The sequence below is a fragment of the Emydura macquarii genome, unplaced genomic scaffold (assembly GCF_026122565.2).
Source record: "Emydura macquarii macquarii isolate MOO-44397 ecotype Brisbane River unplaced genomic scaffold, CSIRO-AGI_Emac_v2 contig_2205, whole genome shotgun sequence".
NCBI lineage: Eukaryota > Metazoa > Chordata > Testudines > Chelidae > Emydura > Emydura macquarii.
The window spans coordinates 22,002,402-22,028,195 of NW_027132342.1; the positions used below are offsets into that span (position 1 = coordinate 22,002,402).

At 44.4% G+C, this 25,794-nt stretch overlaps 1 protein-coding gene across 1 annotated transcript in view; it reads right to left on the reverse strand.

Annotated features, from left to right (window-relative positions):
• Window positions 1–533: 533 nt before the first annotated feature.
• The window catches only part of LOC137160517 (solute carrier family 23 member 1-like), a 50,470-nt gene continuing 25,209 nt past the window's right edge, over window positions 534–25,794 (reverse strand). The window contains exons 5-12 of the mRNA XM_067559087.1: window positions 24,287–24,468; window positions 17,779–17,899; window positions 15,592–15,748; window positions 15,083–15,336; window positions 9,879–10,043; window positions 7,040–7,148; window positions 6,107–6,202; window positions 534–799 (exon numbers count right to left, since the gene is read on the reverse strand). Coding sequence (XP_067415188.1) covers window positions 534–799; window positions 6,107–6,202; window positions 7,040–7,148; window positions 9,879–10,043; window positions 15,083–15,336; window positions 15,592–15,748; window positions 17,779–17,899; window positions 24,287–24,468 — 1,350 coding nt within the window. The remainder of the gene's footprint in view (window positions 800–6,106; window positions 6,203–7,039; window positions 7,149–9,878; window positions 10,044–15,082; window positions 15,337–15,591; window positions 15,749–17,778; window positions 17,900–24,286; window positions 24,469–25,794) is intronic.

The following is a 25,794-nucleotide window of genomic DNA, read 5'->3' on the forward strand; positions in this document are numbered from 1 at the left end:
GCTACTCCCAGTCTCTATTCAGACCTAGTCTGATAGTGTCAAATTTGCATACGAGTTCCAGCTCTGCAGTTTCACACTGGAGTTTGTTTTTTAAATTTTTTTTTGTTGAAGTAGGCAACTTTCAAGTCTGTTACTGAGTTTCCAGGGAGATTGAAGTGCTCTCCTACTGGTTTTTTAATGTTACCATAACTCATTCACCTGCACATCTACTAATGTGACATATGCCATCATGTGCCAGCAATGCCTCTCTGCCATGTACATTGGCCAAACTGGACTGTCTCTATGAAAAAGAATAAATGGACACAAATCAAACATCAAGAATGGTAACATCTTGGTACATCTGGATAAATGGAGGCAGAAAGAGGTTAAGTGACTTGCTCAAGGTCACACAAGGAGTCAGTGGTAGAGCTGGGAATAGAAAACAAAAGTTTTGTCACCTATTTTCCTGCTCCAACTTCTAACAATCAGGATGTCTGTAAACACAGATTTCATGGCATGAGCTTCACAAATGAGTTCACCTCCTAATCATGGGCTTATATCCTTGTATCAATATCTATCTCAGGTTCTCTTTCTGAGCTTATTGTGAAATTATTTTCCTGTTTGTGGCTTTTTGGTTTTTCCTTTCTCTTGGATCTAGATAGCCTTTTTGGGCAAAAAGGGAGGGACTGAACCCAAGAGGCAGTGCAGCACTTGGTGCCTATGCCAAATGGAAGACTGTAGACTTCCAAACTACGCATCTCATCAGACTCCTCCTGCTGGGTCTCTTTCCATGCTAAGAGTCCTCGCTCTTCGTGGCTTCCTACCAAAAGAAAATGAGAGGAGAGTTACTGAGGAACGATTAACACAGGCTTAAGCATGTACATAGTGCAGTCCCTAATTACACACAGTTCTGCTTTTGTAACCACTCCGAGCATTATCTCACAGTGCGATACGATATATTGATACTTTACACTTCTTTAGCTCTTCTTAGGTTCAAAGCATTGAACAAACATTAACTAAGGCCTGGTCTACACTAGAGAGTTTTGTTGACAAAAGTCAGCTTTTGTCAACAAAACAGTCCTGGTGTACCAGCGGCATACTGACGGGGTTCTTGGAGGGGCCAAGCCACCACCCCTTCATGATATGCAGGAGGCAGGGGACACAGGAGGCTTTTAGGGGTGCCCCTCAGCACCTTTCTTCCCACGCATCATGAAGGGCCAGCCCAGCGCCTCTCCCCCAGACCAGGGGGTGAGGCTGCCCCATCCAAGTCGGTGCCGGGCTGGAGCGGTGGTTAAGTGCGGGGGGCCGGGCCAGCCCTTCATGATGCATGCGGGTTGGGGGACACAGGAGGCTCTGAGGGGTACCCCTCAGTGCCTCCATCCCTGCCCACACATTGTGAAGGGCCAGGCCAGCCTTCCTCCCCAGGCCAGGGGGTGTGGCTGCTGCGTCCAAGCCGGCATTGGGCTGTGGGGCTGCAGCAGGAGAGGCAGGTGCCGCACGGTGGGTAAGTGTGGGAAGGAGGGGGCAGCGGAGTCAAGCCTGCATTTTCACCCCCTTCCCACCCAAGCCTCACATTTTGTTGGTTGGGGGAGTCATTGTAGTGTGTACACCACATTGGCATACCAAGGGTCTCTGGCACCTGGCGACCAAACCTACATTTACGCCCTCCTCAGGCCTCACACCCCCCCCCCCCACCTCATGCCCTGCATGGGAGTGCAAATGTAGGTTTCACCCCACAGGCATCAGAGACCCTCAGTACGCCACTGTGGTATACACACTACAATGACCGCCCCCACCTGACAAAACTGCCCTGTTTTTTTCAACAAAATAAAAACACCTTGATGAGAGGCATAGAGTTTTTTTCACACAACTTCTATCGAAAAAGCATCAGTGTAGACACTGCTGTATGGTTATGTCACGGTAAATGGCCTCCAGAAATGTCCCACAATGCCAGTCCTGACCACTCTGGACATCTGTTTGCACTCCGCTGCTCTGCAGCCATCCGCCCCTCCCCCTTTACAGTGACGGGAAGTTTTGAAACTTTTATTCCACTTCCTGCTTGGTGATTGTGGAGAATTTGCATCGCATCTTCCCAGCTGACCAAGGCGGCCCCATACAGCAAACACTCTTCTGCTTGGAGCATGCCAGAACTGCTGGACCTGATCAGCATTTGGGGAGAGTCAGCCGTGCAGGCCCAGCTCCCCTAAGCTGAAGGAACTTTGAGAAACCTCCAGTCAGGTTTCTCGTGCCATGGTGGAGCAGGACATGCTGCAGTTCTGAGCAAAAATCAAGAAGCTGCAGCAGAGCTACCGGAAGGCCAGGGAGGCAAACAGTCATTCTGGTGTGGAGCCAATGAGCTGCCTCTTCTACAAAGAGCTGGAAGCCATCCTCAGCGGTGACCCTACATCCACTCCCAAGATGCCCGTAGACACCTCCGTGGCCCTGGGGCCACCAGACTCAACCCAGACAAAGATGTCATCGATGAGGAAGTGGAGCTGGAGGATGACCCAGAGCCGAGGACCAGTTCACTTGGTGAGGTTGGGCGTCAGGAGCTGTTCTCGACCCCAAAAGGCTACAGCCATCCCCAGCCCTTCATCTCAGGCACTCAGGATGCAGGAGAGGGGACTCTGGTAAGTGTTTGGTAGCTGATGCTGCTTGTGTATGGGAGGCATGGGGGTCCTTAGCGTGGCTAAAACATAGAGGTAGTTGAAGGATTAGAAATGCAGAGGAGTAGCTGTGTTTCCATGTGCTTTTCCATTCCTTTGCACACCTAGGCAGAGTGACTGAGAAGCACATTAATGCACGCCGAGATTTCATGGGTATCTTCTGGCGTGACCTCTAGGAAATTTTCTTGGAGGTACTCTCTGATTCTTTGTCTCAGATTCCTCGGCAGAGCAGCTCTGTTTCTTCCCCTGTTGTAGGACACTTTCCTGTACCAAGTAGCAATCACTTGAATGAAGACCAAAGCTGCGCACAGGTATGCGCATAGGGACCTGGTTTGAAGCTACTCACATGGAGGAGATGTATCCTAGCATCCTTGCTGACTCTCAGGAGTGAGATATCAGCTTCTATGGCCCTGCCTGTAGAGAATGGTGGTACAATTTGACATTTTTTCCCTATGTACCTGCATTTATGCCCCAAGTGAGCACCTATCCATCCAGAATCCAGAACCTCGACTTATTTGGATGATCTTGCCCCACCTCCCAAACTCGCCATTCCCAGGCTGATCAAGAAGCTGTACTCTGTGCAGGGGGACAGTGAGAAGGAGGTGTTTCTCACAGTAATGCATCTATAATGTTAGGGCACCCACAATAATGCTTCTGTTCATTGTTTCTTGTTCTTACACAGATGAGATATTCACAGCCAAAGCCTCTACGCCAGCGGACTGCCTCCGGCCGATAAGGAAGCAACCCCAGCTAAGCAAGGAGGTGATGTTCCAGGAATGTCTCGCCATCGCTGCCCCCCCATCCCCCACAGCCACAACAGAACTTAATTCCCTGCACTCTGCCAACTCCCCCAACACATTCCTACCAAATTCCCCGACTGTCCTGCTACCCCTTACATACCACCCCTTCAGGCAGCTATGAGAATGACAGCTGGACTTACCCGCAGCTGTCATAGTTGACACTGTCCCCCACTACTTTCTCCTCTCCAGGATTTTTTTGTGTTGTGAACTGTTTTGTGTTTGATAATAAAAGCAAATTCTGAGAACAAGAAGCACTCTATTTCTGTGTTGCACATGGTATTTTCACCTGCCACTGACACACAGCTGAATCTGGATAGCAGTCATAGAATGGCACAGTGCTGTTTAAAAAAACACCTTATGGACTCTCATTGTCAAAATGGGCCCTCAATGCTTCCCTTTTCCGTATAGCTCTCTGTTGTGCCCCTCTAATACCCCTGGCATCTGGCCGCTCATATGCAGATGCAAGGCAATCTGCCTCTGCGGTCCACCCAGGGGCAAACTTTTCACTCTTAGCTTCACATAAATTATGGAGCACACAGTAGGCGGCTATAACCACAGGAATATTGTCCTCATTTAAGTCCAGCGTGCCATAAAGGCATCTCCAGCGTGCCTTTAACCTGCCAAATGCACGTTCAGTAGTCATTCGGCACTTGCCCAGCCTGCTATTGAAGAGCTCTTTGCTGCTATTCAGGTTGCCTATGTAAGGCTTCATGAGCCACGGCATTAGGGGTAGGCTGGGTCTACTGGGATCACAATAAGTATCTCAACATCCGCCATTTGAATCTTTTGGTCCAGAAAAAAAGTCCCTGCTTGGAGCTTCTGGTACAGGCCAGCGTTCCTGAAGATACGAGCATCATGCACCTTTCCTGACCAACCCACACTGATATCAGTGAAATGCCCACGGTGATCCACAAGCGCCTGCAGTATCATAGCGAAGTACCCCTTTCTATTGATGTACTCTGCCATGAGATGGTCTGGGGCCAAAATTGGGATATGCATGCCATCTATTGCCCCACCAGTTAGGGAATCCCATTGCTGCGAATCCATCCACTATTTCACACTCCTTGCCCAGAGTCACAGTCCTTAGCAGCATGCGATTAATGGCCCTGCACACTTGCGTTAACACAGCTCCAACGGTGGACTTGCCAACTCCAAACTGATTAGCGACTGACCGGTAGCAGTCCGGAATTGCTAGCTTCCACACAGTGATCACCACGCGCTTCTCCACTGAGAGGGCAGCTCTCATTCTGTTGTCCTTGCACTGCTGGGCAGGGGCGAGCTCTGCACACAGTTCCATGAAGGTGGCTTTGTGCATTCAAAAGTTCTGCAGCCAATGCTCATCATCCCAGATCTGCATAATGATGCGATCCCACCACTCAGTTCTTATCTTGCGCACCCAGAAGTGGCCAGACACCATGTGCAGATGCTTCATGAATTCAAACAGTAATGCGGTGCTATTTGTCTGCATGTAACTCAGCAGGTCAGGCTCCTCGGATTCCTGCTCCACTTCGGAGCTCATGATGTCCTGCACGACCAGTCGCGATGTGTTCAGAACGCTGAAAGCAACAGTGGAGAGTAGCGCAGGATCCATCTTCTCAGATAAAGATGGCAGGCGTGCAGTAAACAGCAGGGAGCTGTTGAAAAAATGGCGCAAATTGCTGCCAGCAACGCAATGGATAACAGGGCTGAAACACAATGCATCATGGGACATTGAGCCAGCACCCATGCTGCTCCGCACTCCTCTTCCACTTCCCACAATTCCTAGCGGCAGAAGGTGGTGAGTTGTACAGTGGGATAGCTGCCCACAGTGCACTTCTCTCACTGTCAATACTACAGCACCAAGTGTGGACACATTTTGATGACAAAATAAGTGATGCGTGGACAGGCACGAGCGCTGTATTTAGAGCACTGTTTGATCACTGATGTAACTACCGTCGACAAACCTTTCTAGTGTAGACAAGGCCTAACATACTATTAGAAGATATATCCTGAAGAAAATAGCAGCATTGTAAGCAGGATTCTCAATTGATTATAATTTGGATCTATCACACTCGATGCATGTTGACTACAGTTAAAACAATCTCTTTTAAAATTAGTCTGTGTACACACTTGCTTCCCCCTCCCCCATGCCCTCAATTCCCCCTTTAAGCTTGCTCTAAACAGAAGCCTTTCTGCAATCAGTAAACATTACAGCTTATCTTTCCAGAGCTTTGCCAGGGCTTTGTGTACAGTAGGTATTTTTCCTAACGTCTCCCACCATTTCCAGTGTAAACCCCCTAGTCAGTGTGTGTTACAGATCCCCATCTGTGCTGATGCACAGAGAGTATGAGTGGTTACAGCCTCTTAGCTGTAGAGGTTTGACTCTTTAGCTCAAGCTGTAGCAGCTCATGCTTTTCACTCTGGAGATCCCCGGTGTGTCAGGCAAGATAGCAGCCATCACACCATCCCCAGCTCAGCCTCGGTGATGGTGCACATAAAATTCCAAGTGGCTGTTGGCATTTTAACCACCATCTGAAGAGTTTTAGAGGATATGGCACTTAAATTCCAGCAGCAACTGGGGCCCGGTCTACACTAGCATTCCCACCATTGCTCCCACCAATGGCGCTTACTTGTTGGGAGATTTTACAAAGCAGAGGGCTAGATTGTTACAGCTAATCATACCTGGAATAGTGTTATCAAGGATAAATCCCAGGAATCCACCCACAAACATGCCCGTTGTGAGGAGCACTCGGATCACTTGGTCTAGCTGGGGAATTCCTAAAAGAAAAACAAGTCTTAGTGCGTGACCCAAAGACACACATTTGACCAACAACAGAATCAATGACAATCTGCCACAAGTCACACAGTCGCCAAGGAGAGACAGACAGACAGCTCAACAGAAGAGAGCACCATGCTCCCACTTCCAAGCCAGGATATGGGATTTTGCTACCTTACAATTTAAAATCGCTTCATCCTGCTGACAGTTCCACGTGTACGTTTTTCTTCCATATTACTAACATATATAATGGCCACAGCAGGCAAGGTGATTTACAAATAGATAAAAAGACACTTGTAAGATCTTTGGGGCAGACACATTAACTACAACAGCCACAATGTGTGGGCCCACAGTTCAAGGACAAGCAAGTGTAGAGATTTCACTAAAGTCACCCTAATGTAATTAGCAGGAGGATCTGGTCCTTTGCGTTTCCAAATGCAGTATTTTACTGCAGATAGATAGCCATAAGGATGCTCCAAAGACTATGATTCCAATCAGAATTCAGCCATGATAATCAGCCAGCTCTTCCTCTTACTAAGTGCTCCTCCCACTAGAAAGTTCAAAAAGGAATGGGAGTCATGGATTCTTTCCACTGCAGATTCTGTTTGTTAACAAGTATTCATTTAGCAGTGAGAGATCGCTACATCTTAAAGATTAATTACAATGAAAGTGCTACAGCAGCATATCCAGAAGGCAGGAGTACCAGCCACTAAGCAGCTTCCATGGATTTTACCCATAACATTTGTAGGCTGCATTTCAAGTTACTTCTCTGTATCAGTATTTACTTCAGTTTCATACTTGGGAGGATGGTCCCAATAAACAAGGATGCTCATTTTTACCTGTTTCTAGCACTTCAGAATTTTTGTTTACCCAGTTGGGAATTGCCAGACCCGCAAATATAGAAAATCCAAAGATAAACAGGTTTCTTGAGGAGTTCATGTCCACATACTGTACAGAGAGATAACATGTGTTAATACATACTGCTCAAAACAATAAAAACCTATAAACTGCTTGGTCCTGCTGATTAATTCTTTTTTACACACACACACACACACACACACACACACACACACACTCTCTCTCTCTCTCTCTCTCTCTCTCATTAGGGGCAGAATTTCATATGCTATTGCAGAAACAGCTGTTTAGAGTAGAAATAAAATTAACAAATTTATACAGAAATACACTGATATACACAGAGCCACATAATCAGCTGGCATTCCTTAGTATAGAATAAGAACTGTGTGGCTGGGAGGGACCTTAGGAAGTCATCAAGTCCAGCCCCCTGTGCTGAGGCAGGATAAAGTAAACCTAGGCCATCCCTGACAGGCTTTTGTCTAGTTTGTTAAAAACCTCCAGTGATGGGGACTCCATAACCTTCCTTGATAACCCATTCCAGTGCTTAACTACCCTTATAGTTAAAAAGTTGTTCCTAATATCTAATCTAAATCTCCCTTGCTGCTGATTAAATACATTACTTCTTGTCCTACCTTCAGTGAACATGGAGAAGAATTTACCATTGTCCTCTTTATAACAGTCATTAATGTATTTGAAAGCTGTTATAAGGTTCCCCCTCAATCCTTGTTCCTCAAAACTAAAGAAGCTCAGTTGTGTCATCCTGTCCTCATAGATCAGGTTTTCTAAACCTTTTATCATTTTTGTTGCCTCCAGTTTGTCCACATTGTTCCTAAAGTGTGGCACCCAGAACTGGACACAGTATTCCAGCTCAGGCCTCACCTGTGCCGAGTAGAGCAGAACAGTTACCTCCCTTGTCTTACTACAACACTCCTGTTAATACAGTCCAGAATGATATTAGACCTTTTAGCAACTACTTCACATTGTTGACTCATTCTATTTGTGATCCATTGTAAACCCCAGATCGTTTTCAGCAGTCCTACCACCTAGCCAGTTATTCCTCATTTTGGAGCTGTCCATTTGATTTTTCCTTCCTAAGTGAAGTACTTTGCATTTGTCTTTCTTTAATTTTATCCTGTTGATTTCAGACCAATTCACCAAGGTTTTTTTTGAATTCTGATCCTATCCTCCAAAGTGCTTGCAACCCCACCGAGCCTGATGTCACCTGCAAGTTTTATAAGCAACACTCTCCATTTCATTATGCAAGTCATTAATGAAAATACTAACTAGTATCAGACCCAGGATTGACACCATGGGACCCCGCTAGATACGTCCACCCAGTTCAACAGCGAGCTGTTGGTAACTACTATCATTAATGATATGGAAGATGGGATGGATTGCTCCCTCAGCAAGTTTGCAGATGAAGCTGGGGGGAGTGATAAATATGCTGGTGGGCAGGGATAGGATACAGAGTGATCTAAAGGAATTGGAGGATTAGGCCAAAAAAAATCTGATGTGATCCAACAAGGACAAATGCAGAGTCCTGCACTTAGGACGGAAGAATCCCACGCACTGCTACAGACTAGGGACCAACTAGGTAGGCATCAGTTCTGCAGAAAAGGATCTGGGGGTTACAGTGGACAAGAAGCTGGATATGAGTCAACAGTGTGCCCTTATTGCCAAGAAGGCGAATGGTATGTTGGACTGCATTAGTAGGAGCATTCCCAGCAGAGCAAGTGAAATGATTATTCCCCTCTATTTGACATTGATGAGGCCACATTTGAAATATAGTATCCAGTTTTGGGCCCCCCACTACAGAATGGATGTGGACAAATTGAAGAAAGTCCAGAGGAGGGCAACAAAATGATTAGGGGTCTGAGGCACATGACTATGAGAAGAGGCTGAGGGAACTGGGCTTATTTAATCTGCGGAAGAGAAGAGTGAGGAGACAATTGATAGCAGCCTTTAACTACCTGAAAGGGGGTTCCAGGGAGGATGGAGCTAGGTTGTTCTCAATGGTAGTAGATGACAAAACTAGGAGCAATGGTCTGAAGTTGCAGTGGAGGAGGTCTAGGTTGGATATTAGGAAAACTTTTTCACAAGGAGGGTGGTGAAGCACTGGAATGGGTTACCTAGGGAGGTAGTGGAATCTCCATCCTTAGAGGTATTTAAGATGTGGCTTGACAAAGCCCTGGCTGGGATGATTTAGTTGGGGTTGATCCTGCTTTGAGCAGGGAGTTGGACTAGATGACCTCCTGAGATCCTTTCCAACCCTAATCTTCTATGATTCTATCTTTGAGGACGGTTTTTCAAGCAGTGGTGCACTCACCTTATAGCAATTTTATCTAGAGCATATTTCCAAAATCCTTACTAACATCAAGATATATAATTCCAGTGGAACTAATGGAGTTACCCAGAAAAAAAATAGTTCATGACAGCAGCAGTCCAGGCTTCCCTCCTGCCTATACCAACATGCTTCAACTCAACCAGGAAAGACTGCCTCTGAGGGTGACAGTAGGGATCACCAGGTAGTGTAATCATCCCAAAGTAACTTTGACAGCATGTGCAGCATGATAAGTTAACCATGGGACTCAGTTTCTAGTGACTCCCACCGTAAATTGAGCCTGTCTCATCCTGTCCTGGCCTTTCTGATAAACTGCCAACGTGACTGCTAATTAGTGCAAATTACACCTGTATTTTTTTGTGATGAGGCACTTGTCTCAATAAACAACTGCACTGAATGGGAACCCGACTGTAGACCAAAGTTCTCTCTCAAGAGGATTTGGTCTAGTAAATTAAATCCTTATTTTTAAAGGAAGCCGTTACCTGCAAATTGGAAACTCCCACAGCCGAGATTATTCCAAACATCACCATGAGCAGTCCTCCAATCAGGGGTGTTGGTATGCTGGCAAACACAGCGCCGATCTTCCCAAACACACCTATCACAAGCAACACACAGCCACCAGCAACGATCACTATTCTACTTCCTACCTGTTTCAAGAGGGACAGGACAGGATCACTGTATAAAGTACACAGAGCTGGAGGATGGAAGGTTGTAGAGATTATGTAGTCTGACGACGGCCACATTTACAAATTAGATTAGATTGTTCAATGTCAAGTTAAATTCCAGGACTCAGATACAGTAGCCTGAGAGTTCTTTACTGACATAGCAACCTCATAGGATCTGGTTGGTTCACAAACTGCACAGTAATTGCAGATTTCTAAATAACCATGTATAATTAACACATAACCTGGACTGAAAACAATCATGGATTTACCTTGTTACATGAGATCCTTTATCCTGGAAATACCGTACCATTGTCAGCCACTTTATCATGTAATAATAGTGAACCGTTACTGTTAGTTCTGGGCTGTACACAAAAAATTAATCAAGAAACTACAATGTTAGTGACTTCTGCTGAGGGCTTTGCTATGACACCAATCTAAAAACTCCTGGGGATAATTAGAAGTTATGTTGGAACTGTTTATTTGATTCTTCTGAGTCTAGTTTCACATGAGCACAGAGCGGTGCTTAAGAATTGCTTCCAAACTTGGTGGCCAGCTCTCCTCCCACTGAAGTTAATGACCAAGTTTCCACTGACTTCTAGAAGGGGATGAAGCCTTTGGAGAGCCATGTATGGAAGCTGGAGAGACAGGCTGTTTTGATATCTCTCTTTTAATGACAGATTGAGCGTTTGTTAAGGAAAATGGGTAGATACTTTGGTTTGTCCAGATACACCATACCCTAGATATATTAAGTGAGGAAGCAAGATTTCTCTCACTTTTCACTGAATAAAGCTAGAGAGCTTCCTTTGTCAGGCAGCGTACCAAACACTATGATCAAGAACTAAGAGCTTCTCCTCTCACACAAATCTGGCAAAGTATCTGAATAAGAAAGAAAAACAAACTGGAACAAACATTAAACAGTTGCAAGAGAAGTTAACTGTAAATTTACATAAAGTTATATAAATTACATAAAGTTACATAAATTAAGGGAAAAAGACTATCAAAACACTTGTTGGACCTTCAATTAAAAGTAACGTGTTGCTGCATGAAAAATTTTAGACAACCACACTAAAATGTGCAATGTTCGTGTTTTATGAAGAGGAATTATATAATCCTTGTTGACACAAACCTATTTTAGTAAGGACCAAATAACTATTTATACTAGAAGTGAATCTGGCAGACCAGCCAACCTGTGTATGACCCATAACAACTTAACAGGAGGCATTACAATTGTAATCAAGACAATCAGCTTATGTATGGGTATCAAAGTAAAGTTTATTAGTGTATCAATCACCAACTCATTCACTTTGTATTGATAAGAATCCAAGGGTAGATGCTAAGTGTATTTGTCTGTGTTTACCTATTACTTGTTAGAAGTTTAACGAAATAACCAGATTAGTCTATAGATGTTAATTCCCTTTTAAGTCTTAATTGCCTTAATTATGTATGCAACTGTTTCCAAGTAACCTTAATCAAAGATGTGAGTTCCTGCAAGAAACTAATAATATTATCTATATTGTCTTCATCTTAACTATCTATGCTATAATGAAGTACCGGCTAATTGCCTTATGTGAATGAATGTAACTAGTTTACCTGTGTATGCACAGGAAATAGAAGATTAGATTCAAAGCAAAGATCTGCATAATCCATTCTTTCTCAGGTCAACGGCCTTTCTGTGGCAATTTTTGTGAGGAGGCTTGTCAGCCTGCTAGAAGAGCTACAAAGGAAAGCTTCGGGCTTGATCCTTTCATCTCTAGTCTGCTTAAACTTTGAATAGGGAAAGTTTAAGTTGTAAGACAGAGATCTTCCAACTAATTATTTGGAATACCCTGGAAAATGCATGGAAGGACTCAAACAGACTCTATACCTGGACTGCCTATTGGACTATACCCCTTTAAATTGATTCCAGAAAGACTTTTACAAATCAGCAGCCTCACCAGCTCTGCTATGAAACTGACCTAAAGACTTTACACAGATTTGTATATATATTGATCTTTTAACCATTTGCAACTCTCTTCTTGCTTTTTCCTTTTATTATTAAACTTTTAGTTTTCAGTTACTAAAGGATTGGCATCAGTGTGATTATTGGGTAAGATCGGAGACTCTCATTGACCTAATGATAAGTGTCCAGTCCTTTGGAATTGGTGAACCTCACATATGGTGAACCAGGTTTTCAGTAACCCCTCGCTGTATTAGACTTAGCTGTCTAGATGGGAACCAAGGGCTGGGATGCCTAAAGGGAATTTTATTTGGCTTCTTGTTAACCAGAACAAGTATTGGTATTGCAAAAGCTGTTTTGTTACTGGCTTGGTAAATCTAAGTATAGAATAAACCATGAGTTTTAGGGATTGTCTGCCCTATTTCAGCACTTAGTGTGGCCCATCCAGGCACCCCACTCACACTAGGATTATGGTGAAACCTAATATTTTTAATATACTTTGGTGACAAATCATACTGTGAATGACGCTGACACCAAGGTCAACAATCTACTTCACTGGTACCATGAGTCTGAGTGTTTGATTCCAAAACCTGTAGTTCACAGCCTGTTTCAATAATATCAGGAAAAGAAAAGGAAGACCAATTATCTTGCTTAAGTTAATATTTTAATGGGATGAAAATGTATCTTGTTTGCAAGGTGATTCTGAGGTCTTCATCAAGACTCTGATATGCCATTTATGCTTTGCTAGAAATTATATCTTGTTTCTATATTTATTACTGAAAGATATATTTCCTGTGAAGTGATAAACACATAAAAAACAAAATTCAAAATATGCTTTAAGGGCTGATCCAACTCCCACTGAGGTCAATAGGAGTTTTTCTATGGACTTCATAAATTTTGTATCAGGCTCGTGTGATGAAGTGAAGGTATGTTGGAGTGTTCTATGAGTGTTGTGCGCGCACCTCAGTTTCCCCCATATGTTACTCATGTATTTCAGTGATGGGTCCTGGGTGTGTAATCACTGCAGAGGCCCTGGAGGGTGGAAGGAGGAGTGGTCACTTTGCCTGGGAAGGAGACAAAGGACTGGGAAGGGGCAATGGGATAGGTCTGTGGGTGGCTGGGTGGAAGTCCCCCGTGAAGGGATCAGGGGGAATAGGGCCAGAGAATGGGGGCTCTCCGGATGGTCGCTGCTATAACTTCTAAGTAAGCTGCTAACAAAGTCTTTCTATGCTGTGATCCTGAGAACTATGAAACCCTTCTGACTTCCACACTGGCTGTGTATCGCTTCTGACTGCAAGGCAGGGTGCATGGCCCCTTTGGGGACATGTAGGGCTCCCCAGAGTCCCAGCCAAGGGGAACTCTTAAGGGCAGCTCGCACAGAGTAGGGGTGCTGAACTCGGCAAGACCAGAGTCAGGAGGTGGTTGCACTAGTGTGTGGAGACCCGAGGGGGCAGACTCTGAAGCAGAGTCCTGACTGGCTGCGTCCCAAGTGGTTCCAGAGTACGGTTTCTGGGGAACTCGAAACTAAACTGGTCCTCAAAATTTGTGGAACTGAGTAAACTGACAAGAGATAGGATCCCAAAGGAAGTTTCTACCCTAACTCAGAAGGGCTGACATTACTGCACCGAAGCTAGATAATGGTCATGATGAGAGGGAAAGTGGGCTACTTGATAATATTTTAAGTACATTTGTATACATTTTCAAAGAGGTTCATATCCCATATGTACAATGTAAGCACAAATCACACATTTAATGAATCCTTAGCCAATGCATAGGAAACATCACTGCAGTGACCATCTATTTACAGCGTACACCGGGTTACAGAACAGACTGCTGTCCATGCACGTGCCCACATACCAGCTGTGCTGAAAACAACCAGCCGCTGGTATCTGTGGAAATGATGATTCTTCATGAGGTTTATAAAATACAGTGAAATAAATTAGTCTGTGACTGGCCAACTTTTGCCTCCACTTCCTCTATGCACCCCTGCTGACAACATTACATACATTTGTTTATGAATGATTTAAGAGAGTTCACTACAACCAGAGCTTTCTGGTTGGCTATCAGATGTACCAATCCCATAATTTTCTGAATAGCTCAGAGCTGACCGTTTATATACACAAAATGAGTTTAATTTCACTTTAAGAATGCAGTTTAGTTGTAGCTGTGTCAGTCCCAGGTTATTAGGGAGACAAGGTGGGTGAGGTATAACTTGTATTGGACCAATTTATTTTGGTGAGAGCGATAAGCTTTGTAGCCACACAGAGCTTTTCTTCAGATCAGGGAAAGGTACTCTTAGCATCACAACTAAATGCAAGGGAACAGTAGTGACACTCGAAGTACTTTTCCCAGACCTGAAGAAGAGCTCTGTGTGGCTTGAAAGCTTGTCTCTCTCTCTAACAGAAGTTGGTCCAATAAAAGATATTACCTCACCCACCTTGTCACTCTTTAAGAATGGCAGTAAAACATTCAGAAAACAGTGTAACTTCATAATGATTAAAAATGCTTAACATATGGCCTCACATTTATAGTTATCAAGAAGTGTGCCCCCTGTCATAACCCCGTCATTGCTTAGCTCTAAGATGACATATTTCTTATTTCCATTTTTTTGCTATAACAATTTGGTTGAATTTGGCACTCAGGGAAGGTCCCAGATTGCCAGCTTCACAAAGCGAAGGCCTCTCTTTATGCCCAGAAGGGGTGCAGAGGGGATAAATGCCAGGTATGCATCTCGTGTACAACACCAGTGACGTGCCTTCCCCAAATTGGAGGAACCCCCATCTCTAGGAGTGGAATGATAGTTCAGGTCACAACGGCCCATTTGATCCTTGAGCTCACTGAGGCAGCCTCTGAATGCCAGTTAGAAATAAATGGGGTAGTGTTTTTTGCGACGAAGACATTTGTACTTTTGAGATGGACTGAGATCACTGCAGAGACCCAGCATAAGGCCTGTTGTAAATGTGTGTAATATATTTATAAAAACCATAAGTGTAGCCAGTCTTGGAAAACTATTGCACTTTTCCATACTGGTCACCAAAGCCAGCACTCCATTGCTGTGGGCTGATGGCACTGTAGTAAATCTTACCCGGGTGATTCCCAGAGCGCCAACGTTCTCACTGTAAGAAGTGGTGCCATTCCCTGTTCCCCACGCTCCAGCCAGAAGACAGCCAATTCCCTCAACTCCAATTCCACGGTTGATAGCGTGTTTCGGAGGGGGTGGGGCACCAGATAGTCGGGCACAGGCATAGTAATCACCTACTGACTCCACCATGGAGGAAATCACTCCAGCTATGATGCCAAATATCCCAGCCAAGCTGATTGTTGGAACTCCCCATTGGCCTGCAAATTAAAAGGAAAAAAAGTTGGATAATTGGGGCTAGTTTTGCTGTAAATCCATTAAAGTGAATCACTAGTGACTTTTCTAAGTGTTGGCCTCTGCTTCTGGGCTGGCCCCACCTGAGCTTGCCATTTGGGTCCCTCAATGTCCTCTCATGTCATTCAAGATCATTAAAAGCAAAATCACACACACAAAGCAAAACTGGGAAAAACAATGAGAAGGAATAGTAAATAATTTGCAACATGCTACAACTATACCTGGGTAAGGGAACCGGAACCAGGGTGCTTGAGACAGAACGTCACCTTTGATGTCAGTCCGAGCTAGATAACCATAAACTGCAGGGTCCGAGGGGAAGACATTGGTAACAGTGAGTGCAAAACATACCAGCCAAGTAATGGCAAGACCAAGAAGAACCTATAGGGTTCACATAAGAAAGTGAATTCTGATTAATGGCCAACCTCATTTCCATGATAAAAGTACTCTGCCTTCTGCAGTACAGACAAACAATGCCCCATTGCATTCTGAAAGCGTATTCTCTCCCACTCCATTTGCTCATTCATTCAATAAGATGAAGGGGACATGATAGTCTCCCCCATGCAGTTTTCTGACTGATTTAGAAGCTTCACTGGAGAATCCAATTTTCCCTATTATCCAGACAGTGTTGTTGGAAGTAGCAGTGAATACTGGCAAGTGATTACTAGCCCTGCTTATCATCATCACCTTGGAACAGACTCCCTGTGACATTCTGTGTCTGAAAGCAATACCCCAGAGCTTTCCTAGTATCACTGTCATACAATTATGATATGTTCTGAGCAAAGCATGCCTTGTGTATTATTTTAAAAGCCTTGATCTGCTGGACATTAATATCTTGTTGGATTGTATGTGCTACCATACTATGTGAAGTTATAAAATATTATGGGATATGCTACTAGAATATGTTGAGAGGTGGGAAACTCCCACACCAACAGCTTTTCAGGCACAACAGTGGAGTGGCCAGACAGCGTTGATGGCTCTCCCTCGCCCATACAAAGAAAGAATCCATTAACAGGGACTATTTACAGTGAAGACTTCACAGAGAGAAGCACATAGGCAATGAACAGTCTTTGATCAATAAGAGTGGCAACCCCAGCTCATGAGCATCAATTGTTCCCGCAAGCTGGAACAGACTATAAAAAAAGGGTAGTGACATCATCACTTGTCTTCATTCCCCCACAACTCAATACCTGAAGAAACATCTGAAACACAAAAGACTTTTGAATGGAGGAGGTGGGGGACCCAGGCTGCAAGGCAGTTGTGAAACAAGGAACTGTAAGCCTGCTTGTACCATCAGACAATCTAAGATGTTGCTAATACAAATCCTGTTCAGGAATATAGAATATAGGCTGCATGCTTATTTTTATTTCTTTGGTAACTTTCTAGTCTCTTTATGCTTGACACTTATAATCACTTAAAATCTATTTTTCTGTAGTTAATAAACCTTTTAATGTTTTACCTTAACAAGTGTGTTTTTGAGTCAAGTGTTTAGGTGCTTTCAGCTCAGGTTAACAGGAGCTGGTGCATATTCTCTCCGCATCAGGGGGAGGAGCTTGTATTGAACAAATCTTTATCCGGTGCAAGATGGTATAATCCTGGGGTACACTCCTGTAGTGAAGAGTTTGGGGACTGTGGGGTAATTGGCCTTGCTCTATGGTGGGTACATGAGTTGCTCAGGCAGAGTATTCATGTAACTCAGTTGGGTGTGTGGCGGCACCTGCTGTCATGTTGGGTGATAACTGAGCCAGAGGGGTTGGCTCTTTATCATCAGCAGAAGCATGGTTGGAGGTCAGCCCAAGCTGCAAGGGTAAGGAGGCTCAGTGGTATCCTAGATTCAAGCTGCATCAGGCAGCACTCCATGACACTCCCAGAATCCTTAGCTACACTGAAGGGCATTATGTCATTACTCTGACTTGGAAAAAATATCAGTCTTGTGAGCAAAGTCGTGGAAATGAACTGCTGCTGACTACTGTTTTAGAAAGAAATAGAAGTTCCCTTGGTTTATGGATACAGCAGTCAGGCTCAATTACTGGCAAGAGCTAGTGTCCACAGTATGGTAACCAGATATCCTGAGTCAAGAAGTAGGAGGCACCTATTTTCACTATGTGGGGTAGCAAAAATGGCATGATCTTTGTGCATTTAAATGGCCAGGATTAAAAACACCTGCACTTCCAGGATTTCTACCACAAAAATAGGTTTCTAGCAGATTAAGCCAAATACAAAACATAGTAGGAGACAAACTGTGAAGCTCTTACTCCCAATGGGGAGCAGTTACTCACCCAAGTAGTCTTACTGACTCCAGTGGAAATAAATAGGATTAGGATTATTTGTGTATGTAAACTGAACGTGAACTAGTCCAGTTCTAGTAAAAGTAGATCTGATCACCCAAGACCAAAAAAGGTAAAACTCACTGGGAAGATCTGGAAGAGGTAGACCTTAGAGAAGTGGCACTTCCTGGATCCCTGGCAAGATGGCAGTGGCAAGGGCACATTTTTCAGGTACTGAGAGAACAGAACTATGAAGAAAACGGCCCTAGAATAAAACCAAAAAAAAAAAAGAAGAAAGAATTTGAGCAAAAGAATAACTGCCTCATTTGCTTTCTCACACTCAGAGGACCTGATTTTGAAAAGTTCTGAGTATCTTCAGCTCCAACTGATTTCAAAGCACCTCTGAAAATAAGGCTCTAAGCATGTCTGCACTGGAGCTCAAAGGTGTAAATTCCAGCTCAAGGAGACATCCAGCCATTTGAGCTAACGCACTAAAAATAGATGTATAGTGCTGCAGTGGCATGAGTAGTGGGAGGGGCTAGCTGCCTAAATACCTGCCTAGGGTCTCAGACAGGATCGTACATGAGATGGCCAACCCCCGCTGCATCACCATGGCTACACTTCTATTTTTAGCATGAGTATATCACCTGGAGATGTAACTTACACCTTCCAGTCCTAGTGTAGACATACCCTTAGTGTCATGGGAAGACACTTACAGCTACCAAAGTTGAGGTTGAAACAAGCCTTCCATTATATTTTAAATATAGTTTTGTTGAGTTTTTATTTAATTCTGATTTTCTTGCCTCAAAAACCAAATATAATTACATACAACGAATCACCGAGTATGATGCATCTGCCAGAAGCTTAAACGTGATATTGAATAGAATAGTGGAAGAACAGAGAGATAGGTTGTGTCCAGGCAGGCTATATAGGAAACTATTCTTGGGCCCCACTATTATTCAATTTCACTAGAAGGAAAGGACATTAGTTTCATGATTCAAAGTTTATTTGATGTCAATTTTTTTTTAAATGGTAGAGTGAACGCATACAGCAAGGAGAAAAGGATCAGTAAAGAGAGAAATCATAGGCTTTCAATTTTCCACCACAGGCAGGTATGGCCCAGTTCTGACATGACACCCAGATGATTCAATAATATCTGTGCAAGTTCTTGTTTTGAAAGAAGCAAAGGAATGAAAACCAAGTGCCTGTCTATTCTACCTTGTTATCATTTTTCTTCAGAGAGTGATTTTAGCTTGATTTCCCATTGTTAGGTCTTTATTTGTGACTATTTAATGGGGTTTCCCCTTTGTAGATGTTTCCTGCAGCGTGACCTGCACTGCTAGATTTATGTAGCTAATTCTCCAGTGGGGCATACAACCTTTCAGGCCATAAATTTCCCAATTAGATGAGAATGAACAAAGATATTTATCAAACAGATGCTGAGCAGATAGGACATGCTGGAAGACAAATGAAGACATTTTATTACTGCATGTTAGTTAAACCTTTGAAGAGCCAGGCAGTTTTTTATACCCAAATTTGATGTATGTAAAATTAAGGGATTATTGCACATAGGAAGCAGTGGGGAGTTGATAAACAGTACCTAGCCCCAGAACTGGCACCTATGGCAGTTTTGAGTTATTAAGGTGCTATTAGGGCCTGCAGCTGGGATGCAGCAGCATAGAACTCTGTCCTAGAAAGGGAATAGCCAAAGGAACAGTCATGCAAGCTGTGGCATGGGCTTGGATGATGTTGGAAGGAGAGTCAGTTGAGACAAGCTGTTGGAGAAAGAGGGAAGAAGAAAAATCTAGCTGCTGAGTTAGCAGATGAACTGGAGCTCGGTAGGAGGTGAGGTGATAAAATAAAAGACCAGGAGAATAAAAGTAGGGGACTGGGAAATGAGAAGGAGGAAAAACTAGGAAAGATTTCAAGTTATTAGAAGCAGAAAAAAAATAGAAGTGTGTAAATGAGCAGACACTATTAGAGAAGGGAAGTGGAGGGAAATAAAATCTACAGTTGTACTGGAGAGAGAGAATCCAGGGAAAGAACTGAAAGGAAATATAACTGGTGGAGGAAGGAATTGATCAGAAGCTGTGTTAGATTAAAAAGATCCTGAAAACAGTACACGAGAAGCCCACCCACAAAGGACCAAAAGTAAATGAACACAGAGAATGACTGTTTGAACATCTATTGAAAGAACACAGGTCAAAGACACCTAACGGACAAGTAAGAGCCACTAGGTGAAGAAACCCCCCTTGTGAAAAAAACTCAATGAGAGGGACAGTCACAGAAACATTGAATCTAAGGAGCACTTCAAGCCAAAGAGACGCAAAGGATAGGACAGCAAGAGTGGAACTGGACTTAGAACCAAAGAGAGGAAAAGTGGATTCTTCTCTGAAATGACACGGTATATTGTTCAGTCATTTCTTTTGTTCTCATTAATAATGATGAATTTGGTATTGACTACACAAAGGAAGGAAGAATAGTGTGTACAAGCTCGCAAAGGTTAATGTGTTGGTACCTTATACTGTAGTTTATTAATATAAATAGTCAGTACTTGGTAATATTCTATATTATTTATGTTTCTGCTGCAATCTTTATGTTTTCCCTTATAAAGTTCTAAGCATTTAAAATGATCTCTTTTGTCTTGACTTGCCTCTCCACACAGTTGCCATAGGCTAGTTTAGCCTGGGTCACTGTAATAAATGTAATAATATTCTAAGCATTATGAAGGGCACAGATGTAATGAGATGAAGAGGTTTTCTAAGAGATAAAACGTAGCTAAAACACTTGAGGTAAGGAAAGATATTTAAAGCACATATGGGAACCACTATATCTGTTATCATATAAAGATATGCCACAATACAATCAAAGCTGATGAATCAAAGCATTTAATAACTGGTTAGGCATGAAAGCTCTCACAGACACTCTCTCCCATCACCCAAGTTTCTAAAGCTACAGAAGCCAGCATAGCTGCCCTTTTGTTCATTGACTTCTTTTGTGCACTTGAACCAATGAAAATTGTTGGCAGGTTTATGAACTGTTTGAGAAATGGTATTTTAGGTGAGGCTGGTAGCACTGCCTATTAAGGTTACCCAATACTTCCTATTATAAGGCTGGCGAAGTTTTATAAGCAACTGAAAACAAACTACAATCATTCAGGCTGAAGTTTTCCATGCCGGTTGTCTGACTCAGGGTGCATATGTTTGGAAAATTTCAGCCAAAGCAGATCAGCCATTTCCAAGCACGAGGCTAAGGAAACTAAGTTGTTTTACCCATATTAAAAAGTTTTAAAGACCTTTTCTTTGAACAACTAGCACCCCCATGTTTTGGAGCAGGGACTTGAAATTTGGCCTTTGTGTCAGGGCAGAATATTAAAACATTAAAATTGCAAATTTAAGCACTTAGAAGTTAGGATATGCCAGCAGTAAGGCTACCTGTGCAACCTTTCTTCAGCTCTGTAGTGCATATGCATTACGATACAGCCTACAGTCACATAATCACTGATTGTTTTTCCCATAGGACCCAGCCTCATTCAGTACACAGAATGAACTTGTTCTGGGGATGAATCAGGGCTGTGCAGTAAAGGAGATGGTTTTCTATAGGACCCCCTGCTACAATGGTTGCAGAAGTTGGAAGGCATGTACTATTTGCAGATCTGGGACTGGTGAGGGGGGATGGGGTCTAGACCTGCCCAAAACTAAAGGCCTTCCCTCTCAACTCAGGGGGAGGAGATGCAAAGCCCAAGTTACAAGTGAGTGAGTGGACAAGAAGCTGGGAGGGGGAGAAACAGGAACAGGAGTGAGGTCATAGGTTGAAAATCAGAGAACCAGATGGGACCATTAAGCAGAGAACTCTGGATATCACCCACTGCTCCTCAAAGGCACCTAAGGAATCAGTGAGCACTGCCCAGAGGAACTCGGCCTGGAGACATGACAAGGGAATGGAAATAGGCCCAGGAAGAGGTTGATGAGGAGGTCCTGCAACTTTGTAGGGTGAGCATAGATCAGGAGATATGGGAGAAAGTGCAGCCAGAACCTCAGTCAGAGGTTCTGAGGGAGCTGGAAGAGGGGTTGTAACCTGACAGACAGAAGGGGGCGGGCAGTGCCTGCTTTCTCCACCACATATAGAAAGGGTGGCCTGCCCCTTCTTGTCAGTGTCAGAGGGAGGCCACACCCCCTCTCGGTCACACCTGTGTGGGTGAGCTGAAAACTGGGAATTAGCTCTCTATATAGTCCGTTGGCTGCACCCTCAGACTGGGTGGGCTTCCTTCAGCGCCTTCCTAAACAGTCTCTAGCCTTCAGTTTGGGCGTACCTGTCCTTTCTGCAGCCAGAAGACCCCCTCCTTCACAGGTTCCTCACCCCACGGCAACAGAGGACACCATGGAATGGGTCCAGATGCTGACGAGCTGGGTCAAGAATCAGTGGAAACAATAGGACACTCGGTTTCAGGAGCAGCAGCAGCTCCTATGGCAATTGGGATTGCAGGGCAGAGCCTGGGTCCTGCGACACAAGCCCCCCACTTTGAAAGCAGCACTCTGGCTGATGCAGGACTTCTGGGCTGCCAGAGGCCCCGGTTGTGGCAACAACCAGGATGGACCCCTACAGTGTCAAGGCCCAACAAAGGCCTGCTCATTCGGCGAAGTCTACACTGGAGAGGGCCGCTCCCGTCAATGACCGACCGCAAAAGTGACAATCCCTGTAGACCTTGAGGGGAGGCAACTGTGAGCCCTAGTGGACTCCAGATGTGGACAAACCATGATACCAAGGGTGGCTGGTCTCAATGGGTAACCAAGTCCTAGGGCAAGTTCATCTCCAGTGTGTGCATGGAGACATGAAGACTTACCCCATGGTCCAGGTCTCCCTAATGATCAATGGTGTGACCTGGATGATGGCTGTAATCATTGCTCCAGACTTGCCATACCTGGTGATCCTCAGACAGGACTGGCCAGAATTCCAATAACTGTTAAGAAAATGTGGGCCTCTAGAACCACTCTGCATGGCTAACCTTGGAAAGAGAGCCCCCCGATGATGCCAAAACAGCAGGAGGAACCAAGCCCAGCTAACCCCTCAGCCCAGAGAGAGGTCCCAAACATCCAGGAGGAGGATGTACTAATCTGGGAAGAGGAGACGAACCCATCCTAGACCGGGCCACTGACTTTGGCCATGACCAGAGGGAGGACCCCATGCTGAGCCGAGCTTATGAACAAATGACCTATGTGGATAGTGTGCCCGAGCACTGGCCCTGGTTCGAACTCAGGCAAGATCGACTGTATTGGGTCGATTGTGATGCCCAAACCCGCAAACCTCGGACCCAATTGGTGGTTCCCCAGTGTCATTGCCAGGACATGCTACGCCTCCGCCCATGATGTTCCCACTGCCAGCCACCTTGGGCATGAGAAGACCGTGGCCCGGGTCCTAACCTGATTTTTTTTTGGCCAGGCATCTACTGGGATGTCCAAGACTATTGTGCTTCCTGCCCCGAATGCCAGCTGGAGGCCCCAGCCAGAGTGACGAAGGCCCCACTGGTCCTCTCCCTGTGGTGGGGACCCCCTTCAAGTGAGTTACCATGGACCTGATAGGGTCCCAGGAAAGGAGCACCATGGGGTTCCGCTATGTTTTGGTAGTTATGAACTACGTCACATGTTTCCCTGAGGCAATCCCCCTGAAGAATACCACTGCTCGTACCATTGTAGCAGAACTTTTAAAGATCTTCACCCAGGTGGGTCTACCCTGAGAACTCCTCACTGACCAAGGGGCCAATTTCACTTCCCTAGGAGCCCCCACACCTCGCGTAAGAGTCGGGATCAAGAAGCTCCAAACCTCAGTATATCACCTCCAGACAGATGGACTGATGGTGCAATTTAATAGGACTTTGAAGGGGATGCTAAGGAAATTTCCCCTAGCAGAATTACATTACTGGGACCTCCTGCCTCTGCTATTCACCATCAGAAGGTCCCACAGGCCTCGACCAAATGTCCATCCTTCAAACTGCTGTAAGGGTGCCGATAGTAGTACCGGTCGGCTATTAGCAGCGTTTTATCCCAGACTTTGACTCCGGCTTGAGGGGGATCTTCCAGTAGCCCTTGGTCAGGTCAAGTATTGTGATCAGGCCTCCCCCATGCAGTCCATCAGCTCATCTACCCACTCACGTACACACAAGGATCATGTAAATTAAATACTATCATAATGCACATGAACAATGGGGCTGAATTAAGGTTGCACAGGCAACCTTAATTCTGGTATTTCCTAACTTCTAACTGCTTGACTTTGCAACCATAATAATGTACTTTTACGTGTGCTATATATCTATATATATTATTAATAACTGTGACAGAGGATTTGTACAGTGAAAATGCAACACAAAAGTGACAATTTGTTTACTGATGTGGAATTTTAAAAATCAAATGCTTTTTTGTTTGCTTGTTGTGTGTATGTGTGGTGTGTGTAAAGGCTAGAATCTCCTTAGGCAGGGTCTGTATTACCATCAGTGTCTTACGCAACACTCAGTTTCCTGTCAGCACTTAACTAACAGTGTGTTTAGAATCCAGAGGTCATTTCCCCACCAGCTTGTAATATTTGATCCAATTTCAGATTTAAAACAATTTATTCCATTATGCTGCCCCCAGCTTTGCCAAGGTGAAGTGTTACTTACATGGCTGATATGCCCCAGTGTGAGCCAGCCTCATCTCCTGCAGAGTTGAAGAGAGGCAGTGCAACCAAACTTATGGTTGGGGCAATAGTCAAAGGACCAATGAATCGCATCAGAAATCCAATCAGGCCAGAAAATCCAACAAAGATTTGGAAACAGGAAGCTACCATGATGGCTCCCTGCAGCTGAAAAACAGAGGGAAAGAGAGCAGAGATTTAAAGGGTTTCCTTTTGAGTTGGTCCATTTGAATTAGGTAGGCTCAAAAACATTCTATGGGCCCGATTCAACCTTCACTGAAGTCAGTAGGAGTCTTTCCACTGATTTCAATGGGAGTTGGCTCAAGCCTTATATGGAGGGCAGCACTCACACAATAACGGAGGCCCATTAACTGTCCATCTTCTGCCTTACCTCCCATGATTCTATCTCCCTAATTGCCAGCTGGCCAAGGGGAGCGTGACTGTGAAAAGCCCAAGAGCTGAAAACAGGGACAGGTCAACCTGGCATCCACCCATCCTTTATTAAATACTTTTGAGTACATGTTAGTGTTCATTAAGAAGGGGAAATAATTAAGTAGTGATTACTACCACTGGCATTGAGCAAGGGTCGGATACTGTACAAGCATCCCTAATCCAGCTCTTCCAGCACCTTAGTCCTGGTCAACCATCTCCACCATTCTAGCGTTGGATTTTCACATGCCTGCCAAAGCACCTCATGGGGATCAAGAACAGGCAATCACCTAACCCGTTTCTAGTCAGGCCTTGATCAGGGCCCTGATCCTGCAAACCCTGATTCACATGAGCCAATGGTGGCAGAGTCAGGCCCAGTGACTACATGACAAGCCAGTGCTCGGACCTCCTGAGGACTGGCCAGGGCAACAAAGGGCATCTTCAGATGGACCCAGAAATTAAATGAAGTTTTCTATTTAAAATTTCAAAATGCTGGACGACCTGGAAGTCCCTTCTGCTTCTCTGTGTAGGTAGAAAATATATTCTCAGGCAGACTGGTACAATAAACTCTTTCATTACCAGAATCAATTGGGCCACACCAAAAACATGGTCAGGTAATCAGGAGACAACAGCCGAGGAGCTACAGCACACTGGTAGTTAGATTAGGAGATCTGACTAGTGGGCATGAGGATGGCCAGGTTTCTGTTTTATCTGCATATTGCTTTCCCTTGTGGGATACATTCATCACCACACAACCTGTGTGCACTTGGTAAACATTGTTTAAATACACAACTGTTATATACTCTACATATGAGCTATTAGTTACATTAGCTAATATCACTAAATAGACAAGTGAACAATGAATTACAAGGTACCTTGGCTTGATTGTCTGAGGTGCTGACAGCCTTCAACTCCCACTGGCTTCAGTGAGAGATGAAGTCTTTAGCACCTTGAGGCTCAAACCCCATAATCAGTGGTTTTCAATCTGTTGTCTGTGACCCTGGGGGTCTGCAGTCTATGTCTACGCCCCCATCTGAAATTTTTTAGGGGTCCACACATGAAAAA